Source organism: Megalops cyprinoides, chromosome 16 (genome assembly GCF_013368585.1).
Source record: "Megalops cyprinoides isolate fMegCyp1 chromosome 16, fMegCyp1.pri, whole genome shotgun sequence".
Classification (NCBI taxonomy): Eukaryota; Metazoa; Chordata; class Actinopteri; order Elopiformes; family Megalopidae; genus Megalops; species Megalops cyprinoides.
The window spans coordinates 21,679,972-21,703,165 of NC_050598.1; the positions used below are offsets into that span (position 1 = coordinate 21,679,972).

At 40.3% G+C, this 23,194-nt stretch overlaps 2 protein-coding genes across 2 annotated transcripts; one reads left to right on the forward strand and one right to left on the reverse strand.

Annotated features, from left to right (window-relative positions):
- Positions 1 to 6,273: 6,273 nt before the first annotated feature.
- lygl1 (lysozyme g-like 1) lies at positions 6,274 to 8,110 on the reverse strand. The gene is made up of 5 exons (XM_036548142.1): positions 8,077 to 8,110; positions 7,748 to 7,831; positions 7,250 to 7,446; positions 6,726 to 6,864; positions 6,274 to 6,440 (listed from the first exon to the last, which is right to left on the reverse strand). Exons 1-5 carry the CDS (start codon positions 8,078 to 8,080, stop codon positions 6,307 to 6,309), a joined length of 558 nt encoding a protein of 185 aa, XP_036404035.1. The 5' UTR covers positions 8,081 to 8,110; the 3' UTR covers positions 6,274 to 6,306.
- A 1,074-nt stretch (positions 8,111 to 9,184) lies between these two features.
- Positions 9,185 to 15,865, forward strand: ids (iduronate 2-sulfatase). Its single transcript, XM_036548757.1, has 9 exons — positions 9,185 to 9,412; positions 9,763 to 9,899; positions 10,061 to 10,238; positions 10,609 to 10,697; positions 11,968 to 12,168; positions 12,535 to 12,705; positions 13,094 to 13,220; positions 14,322 to 14,495; positions 15,050 to 15,865. Exons 1-9 carry the CDS (start codon positions 9,343 to 9,345, stop codon positions 15,574 to 15,576), a joined length of 1,674 nt encoding a protein of 557 aa, XP_036404650.1. The 5' UTR covers positions 9,185 to 9,342; the 3' UTR covers positions 15,577 to 15,865.
- Positions 15,866 to 23,194: the final 7,329 nt, after the last annotated feature.

A 23,194-nucleotide genomic window follows, 5' to 3' on the forward strand; every position in this document is an offset into this window, starting at 1 on the left:
AGTGGGAAGGGATAGGCTGAAGCTCCCGCTGTCTGCCCGGCGCTGCAATAACCCCCCGCCCCCACCCCCTCCTCCTCCTCCTACTTCTCCTCCTACTCCTTTCCGTCACATAATCCCCCCCCCCCCCCAGCCTGCTGCCATTGTCTCAGCCCCAACAGCTTTGCAGGGGATTTACCCAGCGTCTCCGTGATAATTAGGCAGCGGGTGCCCCGAGGAGACGTGAGGGGTGTCCTGGCTCTATCTCCCCCAGACAAACAACAGCCACGGCCAATCAGACGTCTCAGCCGCTGAGCCTGTATCAACAAAGACAGCAGATGTCTTTATCTCCACCCTGTCCTACCAACTTCGCTAACCTTCAAACCAATCATCTCAGAGCCCAGCAGACACCGTTCCAACAACTTTCAGAGATCTAGCCCTTCATTAGTATTGATTTATTAGTTCGCAAAGGCCGACAGAAGAACAATGATCATAAGGAACGTTATCTTGCAAAAGACATCTACTCAGCAAAGTGATTGTCAAAAGCACAGATGCCTCTGGTTAGAATGCATATGAGCTCATTCTGATATATAGTATAAGTGGCTGCTGAGGTACAAACAAGCTTCGCCCCTTAACTCCTGAGGAAAACTGGACTGTGTAGGGATGCCTCACATCCTGGACTAAAAAGAATTTGGCTATATATGGATCTGAACCCAACTGACACGGTCAGACCCGTTAGGCTATTATCCAAGCCTCCCATTCTCAGAAGAAAAAGTATGTAAACTGTAGGACCAGAGTCTGCATTGCATATCTATTCAAAAATTGAACATAGGCTGAATTTTCTTAGTCTGAATATGTAAATGAATGCATAAAACCTCAACTGGGGGGTTAGCCATTTAGCTTTAATAGGAAATCAGTTTATTTTTCAAAACTACTTTGCCATTTCTTTTAACAAGACAGCTCTTTGGTACTGTAAACAGTCAATATTATTACACATTTTTTTGATAGAAATACCTGACAAATTCATTCATGCAATTAGTATTTACTCAAAGTTGATATTTGTTGAGCAACGTGTACCAAACTCCTTCTGTGCCAGTTTTTTGTTTGTTTGTTTTGTACAGAATGTCTCTCTTTCATATCTTGTACAAAACACATGTACAGAAAACCAGTTTCAGCAGTCCTGCATTTACCCAGAATCAACCCATTTTAGGTTTATAGAGTTGCGACAATATTTATAGGGGATGTTCCACCGCAAAAAGTTCCCCTTTCCCCTTCCCCTTCACTGCTCCCCTTTCTCTCTGGAGGAGTCTGTTTTACAAAGCATATGCTAAAACAGACAGACATAATGCAGCACTTACAGTCACTAAAAAGTGAACATCTAAGGAACAAAATCCAGTACATTTGCATGGAAAGTCATCTGAATCACTACAGTGAATCTTGATACATAAGTGTGAGCCCACTTTTAAACTTAATGTCTAACCTAGAGAACCCTTTACTGGAGGTTTAGAGGAATGTCGGTCAGATTTTTTCCTCTTAGGAAAAAAAGACTGGTATTTCCTGAACCACTTTCGTGCTGGCCCAGATTTCTGAAGACCATGGCTCATTTGATGAAAACTCACTTTGAAAAGCACTGTCATTAAAGCCTCAGAGAGGGTCCATTTAAGACCCCAACGTGTTCAACAGATGCAGATGAGACAATCTCTTAATCCCATCACAATCATTAAGCATCACCCTTGGAGAAAATTTCCCACAGTACATACAAACCTTACAAAATCCTGCCTGCAGTCAGTGACAATATTTGCACATGGTTATGGTTACAGAGGCCACATTTTATTAGGGAATGTTAGAATCGGACAGCTGCTTAATTTGGCCTGAAGTTCAGTATTATGCCATGAATGTTTCTCAGGTAACAGACAATGTAGTATTTGAACATGTATTCAGAACAAAAGTTCTTTGTGAACTTTACATGTTTTAAGCATTCATTTCTTCATTCATTCATTCATTCATTCATTCATTCTTCATCTTCAAAAACAAACCAAATAATATATGAATACATCATAAATGTTCCTCCAAATACTTAAACATGATGAATGCCAAATGAGCCATTTTTTTATCTTGACTGGCTGCTCTAATATATTCTCCTTGAACAGACAGACGCACAATCCGTGTCTGCAACTGAGCAAGGGGCCCCTTTCTCCCTGTTCTCTCGAGTCCCTTGCCCCTGCCAGTGTTCACAGACTCCAGTTTCTGTATTCCTCCCCTGCAGAATAATGTTTCTTTACTTTAGAAAGTCCTCCGAATTCCAGCTCACATCTGGAACACATCTTCCGAGCCAGTGCTCTGCCCAAGTTCTAATTAAGGCCATGTACGCTGAACTGTAAATAACTAAAAAATGATACCCTAGCGCAGAGAAAAAGGCTGAAATCGACAGAAACACTGTCACACTGGTCGAAAGAAACAAAACAAGTCTATGAGATGTAAATGTGAACAAAGGGAGCCCTTCGGTGGTTTCGGGACGGTCTCATGTCGCGTCATACAACTTTCAGTATTGACCTCGGTAATGGTCGCCTTGCTCTGAAGGTAAACTCTCCCCTGCTCTCTCTATAAACTGATATCCAGCTGGGTTTTACAGCTCGATAAAACACAGAACCCTTAAGCCTGCATTTTCCTATGTTCTCAGTCATTTCATTAACCATCTTTACTCTTCCAAATCATTCAGGGATCTGTGTGTGGGCAGGAGCGGCATGTGAGTAAATGACCTCTGGTTTTACAAGGCATGACAATAATAAAATTATTAGTCCTGTAATTGTATAACTTTTTTGTTACGGTTTCTTTCATCACAAAATGGTTAATATGTTATCCCTGACTAGCGATCAAACAGACTGAGAACTGTGATATCAATATTTCACAAAGAAAATGGTAATTTTACAATTTAATCTCATTAGATAAGATTTATGTGAAAGCAGGGAGGCTGAAGAGGCTGTGACGAGGCCTAACCTCTCATTGTTATTGTCCTCTGAAGGAACATGGAAACTCCAAACTTTGTTACTCAGCCGACAAAGGCAGTACGTCATGCCAGCCCAGCTCTGTTTGTGAGAGAAACTCTCTGGACTTGAACCAATCCAGTCACATGGTTGGCGAAATCCAAGATGGAAAACATCTCCTGACCAAGGAAGACACTGTTTAAACTGCTGTTACTATCCTTTGAGTAAACACATACTGTGGCTACCCCAGGTGACACTGACGGAATTCAGACGTGTGCTCTCCATTTGAGGAAATGTAACAGCCCAGAAGCTTACCCAGAATCCTCATTGTGCTTCGACACCAAAGGCTTTGGCCTTCACTTAAAGTGAAGGAGTTCTGTAAGTGGCTCCTTTCTTTAAAATCAGCTGAAGACTTAAGCCACCAGGACTTGCTAGCTCTGATGACCTGGCTACAAATTCATCAGCATTTACATTTACATTTATTCATTTAGCAGACGCTTTTATCCAAAGCGACTTACATAGGTTACAGTTCTTTTACAATGTCATCCATTTATCAGCATCTTCAGTTAAAGTAATAGTTTGTAATACAGAGGCTGAAAATAATTTTAAAAAGCAATAAGCACAATAGAGTGAACAGCTTAGTACAGCACCTCCTCTCCACAGCTGCTGCTGGCATCTGATCTTATTTCCTCGAAGGGCAGTTCTTGAGAAGTCGTACGGTATTAGATTCTTTGGGATCCTGGGCCTGAAAGAGTCTCTTGCATGCCTGTACTGTGGGGAGGACAAATCCCAGCCCTGTGTGCCAGGAACATCTGCAGCAAGCTTTGAGCTTTCCCTTTGTTTTCATTCCACCCCATCAGCCCCAGCACCACTGTGCACACTACCTCCTTCACACGGGGTTAGATCACAGTTGGCCGAGAATCAGTTTCAAATACATCACTGAAGAGACAAGATCATAATGAGCCGGTTGTACAGCATAAGACTGGTGCCTTGTGGATGCTTCACCTCTGCGTGAGAATAATGTTGTACTATTTGAAGGCACGGTATACAACTGTTCAGCGTTGCAATGAGAAAAGTGGATAACAAAAAAGGCAACAAGTGTAAAAAGACATGACATATAAAAACAAAAATGATCACTTTATGCTACAAGTTTGTGTTGCCTTTAGTTAACATAAATACAAGCAATGGAAAGTTGTCATATTTGCTGCAATAATAAATCTACAAAGTCCAACAAGATTTGTAAAACATCTGGTAAGGAGTTTGGGAGGCACGTCAATATGTTAAACAACAGTCTATGTTGGCTTCATGTGTACAACACAGCAGGAAAGATACTTTTCAATAACTGAATTTGAAGACCACGCTGGGTATTTCATCGCTGTATTTTATGGAGTATCACAATAAGGTTATAACAGGATTATCTCTGCAATACATTTATCCATTTTCCACTGTTCCATTATTGACTGCTTCGTAGTTAACCTTATACACTGATACTTATATATCATACATACACATGGTTTCATCTACAGCGCTGGGCTGTTACTAGAGCAAGGATGGTAAAATATCTTGTTCAAGGAGCACAACAGCCTTGTCTCATCTGGAATTCCAGCGTTTTGCTGGAATTCCTCTTTCTGCATTGTACAAGTCTGTCAGCTGATTCTCAAAGGACGGCTCTCAATCTGCTGTTCCCTTATGTTTATTTTTGGTACCTTTGACCTGATGGGACCTTATGGTTTGGACATCAACATGGAACAGCACTATTCAAATTTGGAGAAAAGACCCACAACTGCATCATGATTCTGGCCTCACCCAGCCTTAATTTAAGTGTTTTGGGGATTGCCTCAAAAAACCTTAAACCTTGCCGTATTTGTCGCCAAATAAAGTCACAACTTCTGCATTTTAAAACAGAAGAACATAAAGTGGTGGTAATAATTGTAATTCAGCAGGAGAAATGTGTGAATGGTGTTACATCCATTCAGGTTGGATGTCTACGTTGACTTTGAGTACTTCGCGTACTCAACAACCCATTTCAGGAGGAATTAGATCATATATCTGCCAATGTTACATCGCTATCATATAGCCTACGTTAACTCGTGAACTTTTGAAACATATACTACTCATGCATTCGCTCACTACATGAAGACACCATCTTGATAATGAACCAGCTGTATCTGTAAATGCGCTAAAACACTGGTGTGTTCATAAAAGTGTTTTTCTTTATAAATTTTGGCACTCCTGCATTAAAACGTTTTCAGATCTTTTGGTGACAAAACACCATTCACTAACCGCTTAGATTTGAGTATCTTAGACTGCTGTAGCACTGTTTATCCTTCAAACTCAAACTTTGGCTGAATCATCACTCCAGCCACCTAGTTTTCTGCTAAGAAAACGCGAAATAGTTGGTACTGGCACTTAAAATGTAGCGTTTGATCCATTACGAACAAAAGCAGCAGCTGCAAAAACAACCACAACAACAACAAATTGGTACTTACATCTTAAATGATACTGCAGTGAGAATTCGCGTTCGTCCATAAAACAACCAATACAGCAACGGTATGTGGTTATTAAATTTATCCTGGTGAGGTTTCGTGTCTTTGACCAAAGAATGTGTACCGCCCTCTACACTGCAAGGAAGTGAATTAACTGTCTACCATGGAAGTGTTTCGAGGCTAGATTGGAACGTGGAGTGGTTTAGCTAGCTTCGGCTTTCAACAGAAAACATACGGACAAAAGCCTCTTATGACAGCTAGATTGCTGTAAAAAATCTGATGCGCAAGGGATGAGGATAAATTTAAGTAACCACTCTGTAGAGGTACCCATTCAAAACATCCGCACTGCCTGTTTTACCGCTGTATATTTTTTCTGAAGAACATCCCCCCCAATAAGAAATTAAACAAGTAGCGTATAGTAGGCTGTGCTGTGATAATTTGGCATTAGCACTAACTCATCTCATGGATTGCCGTTGTAGCAAAATCCTTGCCATTTAGCACAATCTAGTGGCCGTCTTGGCGTATAGGTCTAGCGCTGCACATATCAGTCATGGTAATAGGTGCGCGCTGGAGACAAAACCAAACATAAAATTATGACGTTGCAGATTTTACGGGAGATACATATACATTATACATTAACATACATATTCAGGACCCCCAGGAAGGGACAATGCATATGTTATAAAATCTAGAACTACGGAAAATATTTCGAAATCTTAATTCTGGCTCTTACTGTTTTAAAGGTTGGTGGGACAGATAATGAACTAATAAATGTGATTCCCATAGTATGTTTATTTTTAAAGTACAAGATAGATCATTTGCAGCATTCCTTTTCCCCAAGAATGGCATTGATTCACTCCTTAAAAACCATTCCTTTTGAACCATTGGGCCCTGGCCACAACATCGTTGGCATAGTCATCTCCAGTGGTTCCGATGTCCATTCGCTCATAAGTACGGACGTTTTTATCTCCAGCATTGTAGGCTGATATTCCACCTGAAAAACATTTGGTTTGTTATTTTATTTTCTATTTGATACCCACACCGAATAATTATAACACATTGGGGCAATACTGTGGAGCAGTGGTTTGAGTTTTGGGTATGCAATCGGAAAGTTACAAGTTTGAGAGGGGCACTACCTATGGGCAATATACTTCTTGAATCACAGTATTACTAGAATGACATTAACTTAAGTAATATGTAGAAAGGGGAGTTTCGGATAAGCAAATACTTTGATGTTCAGGCTTTGGCAACAGCCTGAATCACTAAGGGAGTACAATACCTTTGAACTGGTGTTCCTTTGGCCAGGTTGGGAATTTATTCTTGATCCTATTGATGAATTCAATCAGAATTCTGGTGCCTTGACTAATATGCTGTTCACTATTCCATGTCCCTTCTAGCTTGTGGTGTCTTTTGTCAACCTGAGGCAATTGACAATTTTTAATTTTAATATATCTTTTTTTGAAAAAATTATTGTTACACACTGACGACAAGCATGCCAGAAATGGATAAATATTCTAAATATTCTAAATCTTTTTAAGTGTTGGAACTGTAACAGTAAAAAAGTCAAACATACATACATACACATATATAGATATACATAGATAGATAATGATGACACAAGCACAGAAAGATGATCAGAAGTGTTAACAGATTGTTCACAGAAATCTCAACAGTTTCGAAAGGGTTGATTTCGACACGCAATGCCCTGCAAAAACTCAGCTATTACAATATCACTCAGTTCCTCCTAATCTCCAACCACCATCCTAATGCTCAGATCCAAATAATTGTCCCACTTCTACTCACCTGCATGAGTCCAAAACCGTTGCCATGGTCACCCCAGCCATCTTTAAGAGCTGCCCCAGCTCGAGACTCGCGGGAAATGATACCGCAGATTACAGCTGGATCCATTTGATGGGCCTTCCCCACCTTGATAATGACATCCTTATACTTGCTCATCCTGCCCAGATCATGCTCTGCCAGTTTGTATGAGGCCTCCACCCCTTTTCAAACAAAGAGTTATTAAACAATTGAAGCGATTATGTTCTTCATACGTGCTAGTGCATGTAAGACTGCCACATAGCAGCTAGACGATAGTGAAATAACTAGGCTACATTGTGTTTCTCGATACAGGGACCCATGTAAGAGCATGACCAAACGTAAGTTACATTACATAAAATGTAATTTAGCAAGGCTGTCTATGATTTAGCACAGTTTAATAGCCTACAGTATTGATATTGTGGTAATAAGTCCTGAAAAAGCAATGTGTCCACAACTGAATGGTTATCAAAAATAACTCCAGACCTTTGACAGTTAGCTTATCCTGTTTCGCTGTTCTTTCCGATGCACCTGTTGTGTCGATCTTTGTGACATCTCCATAAATGCAGGCTAAAATGGAATTTATGACAAAGGAAAAGATAATAATTAAACATAGTCTATTTCATAAAACACAACCAGTACAAATACAACTTACTGCAAAACCTAGATAGGTTTATTTTAATTCCAAGTGTCTCCGAGTGGTTGAGATCATTTAGCCACAAATGTTCATTTTAAACTGTTTACATGAAACTTTAGAGTTGTTCCTGTACGTATCAATGTTAACATTTTCTTTGACAGAGCTGATCAGGACTCACCCATGCTGATGTTCCACCCGTCTCTCAAGCTGCCTCAAATTGTTCAGCTCTGATTTCCACACCCTGCTTATAGACATAGGTGTTGTAATTAGGGTGGGGTAGAGTTGCCAACTTCCTGAAATGGAAATAAGGAACGGGGGCGGGGAGCTCCGACTACTGTGGACCTATAACAAATATAACGGGTCATACACCTGCATTACCCTTCAGTAGTAGACTTACTGTATCTAACATAATAACAAAAAAAAATGCCCACATACACATAGCCTACTACAACGTCAAGTCGGACGTCGCGGCAACGTGGAATGTCTCATGGTTTAAATAAATTGTTCTATTAAAGCATTGTCCTGCAAATTGCAGTTTCATGGAGGCGATTTTCTATTTTTACAGTGTAATATAGTTTTGACTTTTACAAGGGATTGCGAATAAAGTGCTGTCTGCAGACTAATTTTATATCTAGATTTAGCCATGACGTCTGAAAAGCTTGCAGACACTCTAGGAGGCATGAGCTGTAGCCCAATTTTGAAACACTAATACTAGACAGATACTCATTGCATTTTCCTATTATGGTTTTTGTTGAGTTGTAGCCTACACTACCTGTCCATAATTCCAATAAAACAGCCATTTAGACAGATGTAGGCCTATGACATGCCCGAGTTGCAAATGGATGATATGAGATTGCCTGTTTATAGGTGCTGGGATGCAGCATTTAACGTAAGAGCTAGAGTGAAATTCATGTAGACTACACAGTTGTCACCGATCATTTCCGGAAATATTATCTCTGACCAGGGTACGGCGTCGCGCAACGTTATTCACGGTACCAAATGATAACGTTTGCAAGTGACCAAGGGACAACGTCACGGCAACGTAATCCACGCTACCATGAAATAACGTCTGCAACCGACCAATGTACTACGTCGCGACAACGTTATCACGGAACCAAATGGAAACGTTGCTGCGACGTCACAAGAAGGTAATGTCGCGGTGACCAAATGAGCACAGAAGCCGTATGATGTTAAACTGAGTGGCAGAAGTACTCACCAATGACAGCAGAGATTAGAGGAGGGGCTTTCGGGCAGGAAGTAAATAAATCCTAAACACAACAAGCGCACCAGAAGTCCTGGACGTAAAGAGCACACGTAAAGATAGCTACGTTCTGATGCCTTGGGAACCCAGAAAATGCTATGAAATTAGTAGTCAAGACGAAAATCCTCTACTTTACATAATTTAGCGACCTAAGAGGACTAGGAGAAACTGTGTAGCTTCACCATGCTTTCCCCCTCCCAGACATGGCTTAGTTTTATTTTAACTTTTTCCTCAGTGGAGGTTGGGTCGACAGGTAATTTACGATTACCCATGCAGTGAAAGTACTAAGGAGAACGTAAATAACTAAAAGACCAGGGATCTAAGAGATTTCAGATTACCAGATAGCTTTTAAGACCGAGCTTGTTGGCTTGCCATGTTGCTCATTCCATAAAATTTAACTTCAGCACGGACAGTTGGCTAGCTAGGTAACGGACTGGTAATGTTAGGATCAGTACTAAGCGACCACTTTATCTACTACAGGTTGTACTAGAGGTCTGATCAGAAGTAAATACCGTTTATTGCTCTGCCGAAACTGCCATGTTGAATGGGCTATCATGAAATGAATGCACTGTTATAACTCCACCTGAATTGTGTAATTTCCAGGGAAGCTGAACGTCCTTTTCATAATATCAGATGATTTGCGACCAGCGTTAGGATGCTATGACGATCCTGTCGTCAAATCACCAAATATCGATCAGCTTGCTTCCCAAAGTAAAGTCTTCCTCAATGCGTATGCCCAGGTACGTTAAGCAGGATAAACCGGCAGTGTCTCGGTGTAAATGGAGCACAAAAATATTACCATAAACGTAATTCTTAAGCTCTAAACGTTGACGCTTCCGCTCCTGGGCTTTGTTGTCTTCCTTATTTTTGTCTGTTTGTCTGTTTCCACCTTGTTTTAAAGCAAGCTGTCTGTGGCCCCAGCAGAACCTCTTTTTTAACAAGTCGCAGACCTGATACAACCAGACTGTATGACTTTAATTCATATTGGAGAGTCCATGCGGGAAACTACACCACCCTTCCACAACATTTCAAATCCCAAGGCTACACCACCATGTCTGTTGGGAAGGTTTTCCACCCAGGTAAGATTTTTGCTGGCGATTGACTTACGGTGATTTCAGTTTTTAGCCACATTTTAGGATATGGATTAGACTGACTTTTTATTTGCATATTGCATTTTTAGTTGCAACCACCTCGAAGTCAGTTTTCAAAACAAACACACAAAAGAACTCTTAATGGAAAAAAATATTTCTACATACATTCCTAAATCTACTTTCTTTAGTAGATGTCTTTGTTCCAGAGATATAGTTTAATTCCTCATATATTCAAATTTTCCCCAATGTATTTATTTGTCATTTTTAATTTGCTGATCCACAGATTCCCTGACCATGTTGATAACTGTCTGGAATGTTCAGGACTAACATGTCTCTGTTTTGTGTGCCGGCTCTGAAGGCATCGCTTCCAATCACTCGGATGATTACCCGTACAGTTGGTCTGTACCTCCGTATCATCCTCCCTCTTTCGCCTATGAAAAGAGGAAGGTCAGTGTATGTTGCATCTGCTGCTTTGTCCACTTGACATGTTTTTTTTTTCTTTCTTTCTTTGGTAGCTACCTGTGTTCAAAGCAACACACTGAGCATTACAAAATACTCTACAGAATACAAATAGCAAATAAGCAGTCTGGGTATTTGCTTCATACAGCTTAGATCCAGTTCTTTAACACGTAGCATTTTAATTGAAAACAGGAGGAAGTAGTTCACTGTATTGATTGATTGTACGTATCCAATGAATTTGTAAAATTCCACTCAGGAAATAGTACAGTACATTTTTTTAAAAATGAGAATGATAACCAATCCAAATCTCTCTACAAATGTTTCTAATGTCATCATGGTAAATACTGTTGATTGCTGAAATGTTTTTATTCTAGTCTTTATTGCGCTGTCGACCTCCCAGGAAGTCAAGTGCCTCTGGGTGATATTTGATAGCAAACTGACGTCCATTAACCGTTGCATTGATCAGTAGGGCCTGCAAATTCTTCATGCGTAACATTTGAAGATTCCTCCCCTTCCTCATCACATACTCAGCCAATCTCCTGGTCCAGCCTATGGTCCCTGTCCCACTTGGACTTACTAAAACCCCCTCCTTGCGATCAGACACTTGCAGCCTATCCCAAATACTGCTGCTTGGCTGGGCCACAGTCTTCCCAAATACTCCCTTGAGTCACCCCCACTAATCTCCATCCCCCTGCTTACTGATAATGGGAAAATGTATGTTTCACACTGCTGTCAAAAAGCCACTGGCCATCTTCCATTGTACACCGAAGCCCCTTCTCTTCACACTGCATCTTTTTTCTCCGATCTGAGCGTGGCTCTTTTCCCCATGTGCTGCAAGTTTATATTCAGGTACATTGTACTACATGTGACATTTGCAGAATGTATATACTAGTTCTCATAACACTATGTAAGGGACTTACACATGTTTGGATGTGGCAAGTTGTGTCCTGAATGTACAATCTGCCATACAACTGTATTTGACTTAAAATGAACATGTGTAAAATGCATCACTCTAGATAAGGGTGTCTGCCAAATGTCACACCAAATGTCAAAATGTTAAATATAAATGTTATAAGTAATGGTGAGTACAAACATTTTGTGATTGTGTTTAGTTTGCTACAGATGGAAGCCATTTTTACCTATCAACTGTAAAGAGAGGTGATATAGTTTCCTGCCGTGGCACATTTGAAAATGAATTATCAGTTTGATCATAAAAAGACAGTTATAGGGTGTTTTACCCAACTTTTTATTCAAACAGGTCTGCAAGGGTGATGATGGCAAGTTGCACGTCAACCTGCTGTGCCCTGTTAACGTGACAGAAATGCCTCTGAAGACCTTGCCAGATATGGAGAACACAGCGGAGGCAGTGAGGTTGCTCAGGTCTGTGAAAGACACGGGCAGCCCGTTCTTTCTCGCTGTGGGATACTACAAGCCTCACATTCCATTCAGAATCCCACAGGTATTTACAGTTCTTCCTCTAAATTCTTTCTACTGAAATGGGCAGTTCCAGGTCAGCAAATTCCATGTTGTCACCTTCATAGTTCCTGTCTAACCCTACTGGAAAAAAATGCAGTGTTCTTTCTGAATACATTTAGGAATGCAACGGGTAGATGAGAATTTTTTGCATGAATGCTTTTGCAGTTTAGATGGCATACAGTATTAAGTGACATAAAATGAAGAAGACCCAATGTATGGAAAAGTGTTTATCATTTATTTGGGTTTGCAGAGTTATTATGTCTGTTCATTGGAAAGGGAAGGAGGACTTGCTATGGCTTCTGGGGAGGTCTAAGTGTTACAGGCACACAAGTGTTTCATTTATTTTCAGGAGTTTTTAAAGCTGTATCCATTGGAGAGCCTATCCCTGGCTCCTGACCCTGATGTGCCAAGAGGCCTGCCACCTGTAGCTTACAACCCCTGGACAGACATCCGCAAAAGAGAGGATGTAGAATCTCTAAACATCAGCTTTCCCTATGGGCCTATCCCTAAAGACTTCCAGGTAAACCCAGAACAAGGGTTTGCAGATGTCATGGATGGATGATTTCTCGTTTGTGTTAAACAAAGAGAAAGATTTTGGTTTAATGTTTTAAAAAGATTTTTAAAGATTTTCAAAGCTACATGATGCTGTTTCATGCAGCCAGAGGGTTGTAGGTTCATATCTTGTGGAGGGGTATGCTAGAGCAAGACACTCATTTCCTGAGTGGCTTCAGAAAATATCCATCTCTATATAGGGCTAATTTTGTAAAAAAAAAAAAAATAGTAATCAATTAATTGGTAAATTTTCCTTGGTAAGGGCGTCATTTTCTTTCATTAACATGCATTACTTCACATACTAATTCATACTAATCAGCAGTGTTATGAGCTCACTGGGTGCCATTATCTTTCAGCTGCGGATCCGTCAGCACTATTTTGCCTCTGTGTCTTATGTGGACAATCAGATTGGCAAGCTCCTGAGTGCTCTGGACGACCTGGGTTTGGCCAAAAACACCATTGTGGTGTTCACCTCTGATCATGGTGAGCAAGCATCTCTCCTTTGGTCTTTATTCTGTGTCAGCTTATTATCTGCCATCCTGAATGCATTTAAAAGAATATATACAGACACCATCTTCCTGTTGTCTGCATTTTAAAGCATCTCCTTGCCTGTGTACATCTTTACTGCCACAAGATGGGGGTATAACTACATCCTTTTTTTCCCTTGCTCTTGCCGTGCAGTTAACAGGCTGTTTCAAAGACCTGTAGCCAGGGGTTTCCTTTAATCAAAATGGAAGGAGCACAATTTGTACAGTTCCTTTTTTCAGTCCAGGGTTTATATTTGTAGCTATTCAGCCAATATGTTTTTCCTTTCTGTATATTACAACTGTCCAGTTTTTCTGTGTTTTGTCAATTTTTAGCTTGCTCATTACCAGCTTCATACTGATTACACTGGTGGAATCAGTTGACTTTGATATCAAAGTGCCTTTTTTTCAAATTTTGAAAATTGTCAAAATGTTTAGAAATTTCTGAAGTTGGCAAGTTCATACATATTTGGTCAAGATATTGCTGTAGTACAGAAATGTTCAAAATACACATGTAGATTTAAAGACCCCATTTGCTGGCCATATGTTTTCAGATACAGTGGACTGTTTATATTCATGCATTTTACTTACTTTTGAAATGCACGTGTTCTTTAACAGAGCAGGTGTATCCAACTGCAGTCACCATATGTTATTCTTGTTATTCTGTTTTTCTTGCCATTTGATCTTATCATTACTTAGCTATAATTATCTTGCTAAATTGCTTATGATGACTGTTTTTGTTTTTGAATTGGCTTACTTAATAATTAAGAGTGGTACAAAGATGGTGTAAATAACCGCTATCAGGATTCTTTTTGCTCTATGTTCAGTTCATGCAGGATCTGTGTGACACTTGAGACTAGCCAGCAGTTCGCCTTTGGGGTTTTTATTTCTTGAAACATATTATTGTTGTGTAATGCATGTCACACATTTAATGTAGAAATTATGCTGATGTTTCTCAGCTTCTGTTTAGTGGTAATTATTTAATCATGTTCAATTGCTAAGATTCAGTTTAATTCAAGTTAATTTTCACAGGCAATCAACAGTGTTGCTGTCCTTGCAGGCTGGTCATTAGGAGAGCATGGGGAATGGGCCAAATATAGCAATTTTGACGTGGCTACGCGGGTGCCCCTTTCGGTCTATGTACCCGGTTTGACATCAGCTTCAGAAAAAGCCGGGAAAAAAATCTTCCCTTACATAGATGTGTTCCAGGACTCACACCAGCGCTTCTCTGAAGGTAAACAGCTAGGGCAGTTCCATATTGGCCTTCACCACATTATCCTAAGATTAAGACTAGCATGTTCATTCACTTGGTTGGCAGTAGATTCCAAGAGCAACAAGACACTTATGCTGAATGTTAAGATCCCTATGGTGTATAAATTGTCTGGTAATAAGAGATAATTGGTGATCTGTGCTGGTTCAAAGGAGCAGTTAGAGCCAGGATTATCCCATTTTAAAGTATATTCAGTATGCTTTGGTTATATATCATACTGTACGTGGTGAAAGAAATATTTTATGTGTTGACTTTTGTCTGTACTGTAGTGCATTTTAAATTTCAAGTGAACAATTCATTGAATAATTACATTATCAGATTTTGGCTAGAGGGCAGAGAGGTATATTGTGTTGTAAGAAGGTGCTTAAATCAACACTGATCACAGCACCTAAGGCATGGAGAAATTTCCAACCCGATCCTTTAAACTGGGTTGTGTGTATATGTTGCATGTGGGCTGCTCAGTCTGGTCTCTCTGAGCCTTCCAGTGCCGTGGTGAAACTCCATTCCCTGTCCGACAGGAAGACAGGTGAACGCCATGGTGGAGCTTGTGGACCTGTTCCCCACGCTGTCGGAGCTCGCAGGGCTCAAGGCGCCTCCGCCCTGTCCGCGCTCCTCCTTCCGCGTCCAGCTCTGCACCGAAGGCTCCAGCCTGGCCCAGAGCTTCCGTGGCCCCAAGCACAGGGACAACTCGGAGGCCATCGCCTACAGCCAGTACCCCCGGCCCTCAGACACCCCCCAGGAGGACTCCGACCTCCCCCTCCTGGCGGACATCCGCGTCATGGGCTACTCCATCCGCTCCTGCGACTACCGCTACACCCTGTGGGTGAGCTTCGACCCCGTCAGCTTCCAGGCCAACCTGTCTGACATCCACGGCGGAGAGCTGTACTTACTGCAGGAGGACCCAGGGCAAGATAACAATGTTTACAACAGCACGGAGTACAGCGGTGTCCTGTGCAAGCTCAACACCCATCTCCACTGGACTGCCACTCTGAAACAGCACTTACTTTATTTTTATTCAGGTTCAAAGGCTAAAGGGATGTTTTGAAGTGTTACACCTTGTACTGTGCAGAGGAAAACAAGGGGAAACCTTTCAATAGCTAGGCTAACGAAATGTTATGCATAGACCTATTTTTCTACTCTAATGAGGGATTTCAGGCATTCAAATCTGCCTTTATTCTTTCATAACTGCACAAGTGAAATAACTTTTGTAATGAGGGATTTGACAGCAGCTGTAATCATACTTTGACACGTAGACACAATGCAAACACAATGATGTAATTTACAGTGTGATTTCAATGTTTATGCTGCTGCTCTGTGTTCAGGGAAACCTATTAAACCACCACAATGGCTGATTTCATAAAAGAGATATATAATTCTCTAACATGTTGTATTGTTTTTTTTTCCTGTGACACTGGCAGAGGGTATTACCCATTTATTTCACTTACACTCCATATATTTCTGTTAGCAGCTGATTAACAGCAGGATTAGTATGGGAACCATCCATTTACACATAGGAGTAATGTAAGCAGAAATCCTGTAAGTGCTTAGAAATAGGAGACATTTACCACTGGTATAGAGACATGAGAGAATATCATGCTGGGCTGCTCTCAAACTCTTCTTATGGGCAAGAAAAATCTATTAGATATTCAGTCTGTGTTGATGAAGAATATTACAGCTCAGTAGCAATTCAGATACTTAGCTTTACTTTCTTGGTCAGCAACTTTCTATACAATAGTTCTAGTTTGTAGGACCCAATTACAGGTTCTGCAATATAGGCCAAGGCTAAAATGAATCAAAACTTCTCACCTCCAGTTGCAATTACAGCTGTAATTTGTGGCTTTTTCACTTCATTGAAATGTTCGGGGAACCATGTTGGTACCTCCCAACCCTGACAGTGCTGTTTTTTTCAGGTCACTAAGTTCTAATTATATGTAGTGTTGTTGAATTTGATTATAAATGAATAGCTGAGGCTCGGTTTTGGGAATCATTATGTTAGTGCTTCCCATGGCACCAACATATGCAAATTTACACTTAAAATTCTTGCTTTGGTTGAAGGAAGAGCTGCCAAAGCAACTAAATTGTTTGAAAACTTGCAAATTATGCTGCTCAGATGCACTTCAGAGAGCTCTGTAAAAATGATGGATGCTTGTGTCAGCTTTCGAAAGTGTAAATTATAGGACTTAAAATCCATTGTCTTGTGCTGTAATATCACACCACCATGGCATTTTTTTGCAGTTTACATTTTCTCTCCTTTTCACCCAACTTTTTGTGTCAGTTTTGCCACTCCAGGTTCTTATCACAATACCAACCTGTGTAGGGGAGTAAAGGTAAGGTGAATGCACCCATACACCAACACTACTTTTCACACAATAATTCCCACAATGCACTACAGTGGACTGAGTGTCAATTGGAAAATAGGTGCTATTCCACTAGACATCATCTGACCAACTCACAGGTACCTGAGGAGTCATAGGGTGCTGAGAACAAGATGACAATTGGACCCTGGCCAACTAGCCCACCCCCATCTGAACAAAGCCAATTTTTTCCTGGTCATTGTCGGAAGAGGACTTGGCTGGTGCGTGCCCATGCCATAGGGCTGAGCTTGCACTCAAGACGAGTATCTTGCTGTCTGAGCCGCTTGGGATCTCCCAGCATGGGTTTTTTGCTTTGAATCTAGATTGAACAGACTCCCTTGGTCTCTTCAGTTTTTTTCTGCCTTTGTACATCAGTGCTTTTTATTTGCTGCTTTGTTTTTGGAATTTATATATGTGTTTATACCAAAGACGTGACAAGTGTTGCAGGAGACGTATTATTTTTTGTTTCAGTGTATTCTATATTTAAAAAAAGAAAATTTCTATTCCCAAGATGCATCAGTCCTCTGTGGTTGTCACAAGCTTGTCTCTTACCCTCCTCCTTTTTCAAATTCACTCTTATAAATTCGCGACACAAGCGAGTTGTGAGGAGGGTCCTCGGGGACCACCAATGTATTCAGCTCCAGCAGACAGGCTTCATTGCCAGCTGGGCCGGAAAATTCCACTGCCTTGTTTTTTTTTGCTGTCTGAAAGCAAGGTCAGGCCAGTCGGAGATGGATCCACGGGCTGATTGAAGCTGATATTTTAATTGCTCTCACCAAAGCGGTATTTCGTTTGCACTCTCCAACTTTGTGTCTGTGATTTTAATTCCCTTTCAACTCATGTGAGTTCTGCTGAAAAATTGTTTTGCATTAATTCTTTTTCATTACAACAACAAAAAATTGAACCGGTAAGAGCCCTTGCACAATTACATCTGTGTTATCAAGTATGAATATTAATCCTACTATTAGGATATTTTGTATTATTCACTTTCCACTTCCAAATTGCCACTCACATATTCCTTTCCCAGTAAGCAATAGAGAAAAATGACATGAGGGCTATATAAGGTAAAATGTAAATGTAAGATTGACATGCACCTAGGGATACATTTAAATTTCTCGCTGGGCAGGAGACATGTAGTCACTGTCTCAGCAACTAAATATTAACAAATCAATGATGTGTGAAATTCCTCTGTGCAATGATCACTGATTATTGCGTAAATTTTAATGTTATCATTTTCAGCAATTAATTAACCAATTATCACTAACAAACAATTATCACTGATTAAGCCAACAAACTACACCCTCAGAGTTATAGCAATTTTCGCATGCAGGTGCATGCATATTTGTGGTGCAGTTGAGAAAAAAAAAAACAGAAAGAGGAGGAACAGGAAGTGAAGATAAATTTTAACTATTAAAGTACAGGGTGTCTGGTAAGTTTGTCTTCTACAATCTTTTTTATGATCATGACATCAGTGTGAGCACCATTTTTGTTTTCTACACAGAAGTAGATGCAGCACCAGATCCAATAAAATGTGCTATGCACAGCTTCCTTGAGTAGCATTGATTCAGACCTTTATTTGGAAACTTGCTCTTTAATGAATAAAGGTGAATTTAAATCACACAACACCTAGGGAGAAATGGGCTGATTGGATACCTTCTATGCGTAACCAGACCTAAAGCATATGTTCACACCCATGAATAGAAATATTTTTTCAAACATTCAGTAAATAGCAATGCACAGTAATAACACTGACAAAGTGCTGAACAGGTTAAGGGCCTCTACTGTAGACAATACGTAATCTTACAAACACTATGTAAAGAGATAAGCTATCCTTGCTCAATTTTCAATTGCCCTGTGTTCACAGTGCCTGTATTCAAAATGACCCCCCCCCCCCCCCCATTGGACATTCAGCTCAAATGCACATGGTTAATGGCACTAATAGCTCCCATTTTCCCAGCTCCCACTGAAAATGTTTTCTTTTTTTCTTAAATTGTGTACCCTGTTCAACATTCAGTACTAGCATGCAACTTTATACAATTTATGCAAGTACCAGGTTAATTGGAATACTGTAAACATTATAGATAATTATAGTAATGGAATATAGCAGATGCTGCATTTACTTGTGGGAGCAGGACCTGATTATGTATTTATTTTGTTAACATTTATTTTAGGAGAGCAAAAAGGAGTGCATAGTATGTAAAAAAACATAGAACAATATTATATTGTAAATAATTACCTGAACAGCTTGTACAGGAACACAGCTTGTTTTTTTATCAGCATTTACCACATTTCAGATTTTGAAAATGTAACTATAAACTATGAAAAGCTAATGGTACATTTCACTGAGTTTGATCACGGGCACCAGCACAAAAGTAAACAACAGTGTCATCAGCATACAAATGGAGATTGGCATCTGACACACCAGACTAAAGCTTGTTTATGTGAACAATGAAGAGAACAGGCCCCAAAACCAATATCTGTGGAACCCCATTTGTTAATTCCAAATAATCCGACTTTTTACTATCTGCATGGAAACACAAGATTCTTTTACTGATGTAATTCTGAAACCCCCAGTTGCTCTATAGTACTTTACTTGGTATCACTCAGCCTTTGAGTCTGATGGTTTGCAGTATCAAATGATATCAAATCAATAAATAACTGCCAAAGTATTGTTTAGAATCTGATATCATTTACAGCATTCATAACACCTGTAGTGGTACTGTGATCTGTTCTGAAACCAGATTGTACATCATTTGGTGTACTATTTTTACTCAAAGTCCTTTTACGTCAAAGTAAAACAGCATCTGTGGAACTTTAGCAAAAACAGATAAATTTGAAATGTGGAAATAGTTGTATATATCTGAAGGCTTCCTCACCTTGTAACTATAGAAGAACATAAACAGATGTCTTTATGCCTGGGATTTTATTTGTTTGCAGTGACAAACTGATAAGGTGAGTCAACAATTGTGCAATAATGCCATTGGAATGATGTGATGTGGAACCTGTTGGTGCCTTCACTGGGGCCCAGCTCCCTAGCAGTGTGCGTGGGTGGAAGATGTAATCTGTTGAACAGTGACAGAACTGCAGGTGGATGTGACAAACTGGCGGTGTGTAACATCGATTTCCACTGTGCGCGTGGAGACGAGGTCCGTGTGACCCGGGACATTAGCCCACCTGCCTAAGTGTGCATTATGGTGGGAGGCAGTGCTTTTGACTGGAAGTGCCTCCGTCTATATTATTACAGCGCCCAATCAATTCAACAAAGAACAATAGTTTGGCAAAATAATATGCTAAACAAACATTAATGAGTGAACAATTAAAGTCTCCTTGGACTGGGTTTTAATAATTGATGGGTGCTTTATGCATTGTAGTTATTTAACACTTGCAACTGGAACTGGAGTTTCATTTTGTCAAAGAACCACTCTAGTATTTCGTGTTTACAGCTTCACCCACAAACTCTTCAAGAAGTGATTACTGCATCTGCCATTTGTTAATAACAGATGGGGCATGGTTTTCATTCAGATTTCAGCCATTGCTCAGACTGGACATCAGAGTTAAGTCACTGGAATGAACTGAAGCATCTTGAATTACAGAACAATACATGACAATGCTGATCAGTATCTAAGGGGTCGAGGGGCATTTAAGTTTACCTTATACCAGTCCTGAGAGTGTGGTAATCCAACTCCAAGACACAGCAGCATGCTCCAGGCAGTGCTGAGGAACCCCATGTACACTAATGGGACTCATCAAAGACAGCTGGCCTGTATTATGAAATAGTCTGTGACCTATTACTTTTGCAATCAAAGAGACTTTGTGATTATAAGCACTCACATAATTAAGTTGAAATTCTTTGAATGCTGTCTCCAGCGTCTGGAGCAGACTTATGGCTAATAAAAATCCATCAACCAGAACAGCCTCCTCAGGAATAATGCGGAATGAATCCTGTATTTATTACACAGCACCACTAACACATATAAACAATTAGTCTTTATAAGGGCATAGATACTGCAATGACCTTTGGAGTAACATGAACCGAGGAAGCATTTTTATTACTTTGTTCATCTTTATGAAGTTGCCCTGATTAATGTCAACACATCAGTCAGATTTTTACTAAGTCGTAGTAATTTGTTTTGGGGGATGTTTTGGTGTCTTGCAGCTTTACAAGCACAAATGTTCATGCCATTGAAATTGGAGCCAGGTGGATAGACCGTGATCAGGTCCACGTTGTTTTATGAGGTTTGTTTGCCTTCACCAGTTTGGTGGCATAGCCTCCATCTCCTGTTTCTGCCCACTGACGACTAGCAGATGTAGAGGCATGCATTGGAGCAAAACAGGGCTATCTATATCTATATCTAGCAATTTAAGCGCTCCCAGGGTCTCTTTTTAACGGTTTACTATGTTCTGTCGACACTTGAATCATCTTTTTTTTTTTTGATTAGCAGTTGTCACTACATAACTTCATGGAAAATATACAAATTCCGGGCCCAAACGAAGATCAGCTGTTAAACATGCAGCCTACCGGTTACAAACCCTCGTCCTTAACCACAGTGCTGTGCTGGCATCATGTTGCTTGTTCTCATCAGCCCTCTTGCTGCCTGTAATAAATTACAGACACAGACAATGACAGCTTCAACCCAAGCATTCCATTCTGGCTTAAAGACTAATGTATGTTTGTATAAATTCCTCCATGTTTCGAGGGAAAGAAAAGTATGTCTGGCGGTAAGCTGCAACTGACATCTCCAGTGTGAAGTCTGGAGTGAAACCCAAAGTGGCAGACAGGAGTGCATATTCCTGTCCTCCATACTTCCTCTGTGTGTCACAGTGAAGAAGGCTACCTGTGAGTTGGGGTGTGACCTTTGAACATGTATACACTCTAATACTCCCCCCTTTGGCAGTCTGTTGCTGCCACCCTTTTAATGTAGAGTTAGTCTAGAATGAATGCATTCCTCATCAGCGAAAATATGTCAACTACCAGCGCTTATTACCACAATAAATTGCAACATGTGTGACTTCCAGGAATGGAATGTAAAAATGCATTACTCTGGAAGCACTCGGAATGTAATTGTGACAGCAAGGATCCCCTGGTTCTCCTCACATCAAAGAGTTTCCTGAACAAGAGCCATGAAGTTAGTCTGGGGTGGCCTGATGGTGAACATCTGCATGAACACTTCATGAACATTGACATGAAAACTGACATGGGGATTGGATTAATTATTCACAATAGTTTTGATATCCAAAAGTATTGTTTTTTTTTGTTTTTTTTTTTTAAATTCAGTTATTTAGAGCAAGCATCTTCTGACAAAACCTATTGCCATCCCAATATTTACCAAGAGGCTTTGGCAACAAACAATTTTTGGCTCAGATTTTTTTTTTTAAATATAGGTTAATTACAAAATATAGGTTAATTTCTTAGGAAGAAAAAGACTATGCATAATACTTGGGCTGTAACGTGGAATCCAATATCAGAGACCACACAGCAGCACAGATGGGTTGTAAAGAAACTAACTTTACTGGAGTTCTTTTTTTTAAAATAAATAAAATAAAAAAACAAGCTTTGTGCACACAAACATACACATGGCAGGGCAGCTCAAGACTGAGCATGGAACCAGGCAAGAGGCAGGGTTTATATACAGCAAAATCACATGACCAGGCTAACTACACACAGGTGAACTCAATTAACAAGATTAAACAAGGCATAGCCGGGAAGACAGGACCTCTGTTCAGAGAAGCAACAGGCAAAAAGCAAAAATCAGACAAGTGCTTATGAGGAGACCTGCTGGTTGTTGTGGCCAGCAGTCTCTGAAACCCTGACATGGGCATTTACCACACACCAATGTTTAAAGCCATTTTCAGATCAAAGGAGGCTAATTACAAAGGGAGTCCATTTTATCAGTAAACAAGTTGAGTATTTTGTGTGTCTTCCATTCGCTAGTACTGGATGGACCACATGTGGCATAAACATTGCAAAGGTTTTTATTTCTCTTTGTGAAATCAAATTCCACTCTGCAAAAATATCTGCATGCAAGTCAGCAAGTGTATGTGGTTGTGGTTCCCAAGAACGCACGAGATATTGCACAACATCCTGGAGGTGCTCCGTTTGGTTTCTCTTGGGTAAATAGGATGGTCAGCCCATCACAGGCACATTGAAACCATCCCAGAAATATCTACATATGTGTGTGACATGTTGCCATGTGCAGCTGGGCATAGATGTGATGGAATTAGTTTGTTCAAAGTATATGCCACAGTGATGTCAACCAGATGCGTCTGAGGCCTTTTAAAATCTTCTCAGTAAATCAGTTTTTTACAGTA

Excerpts from the sequence above, each read along its gene's own strand:
- lygl1 (XM_036548142.1), bottom strand. Across the intron at positions 7,447-7,747 it reads GGATAAGCTAACTGTCAAAG|GGGTGGAGGCCTCATACAAA; the intron begins GTCTGGAGTTAT and ends TTGTTTGAAAAG. Across the intron at positions 6,441-6,725 it reads AAAGGAACACCAGTTCAAAG|GTGGAATATCAGCCTACAAT; the intron begins GTATTGTACTCC and ends AATGTTTTTCAG.
- ids (XM_036548757.1), top strand. The coding sequence starts at position 9,343 with ATGCTTTCCCCCTCCCAGACATGGCTTAGTTTTATTTTAACTTTTTCC. Across the intron at positions 9,413-9,762 it reads AGTGGAGGTTGGGTCGACAG|GGAAGCTGAACGTCCTTTTC; the intron begins GTAATTTACGAT and ends TGTAATTTCCAG. Across the intron at positions 13,221-14,321 it reads GGTGTTCACCTCTGATCATG|GCTGGTCATTAGGAGAGCAT; the intron begins GTGAGCAAGCAT and ends CTGTCCTTGCAG.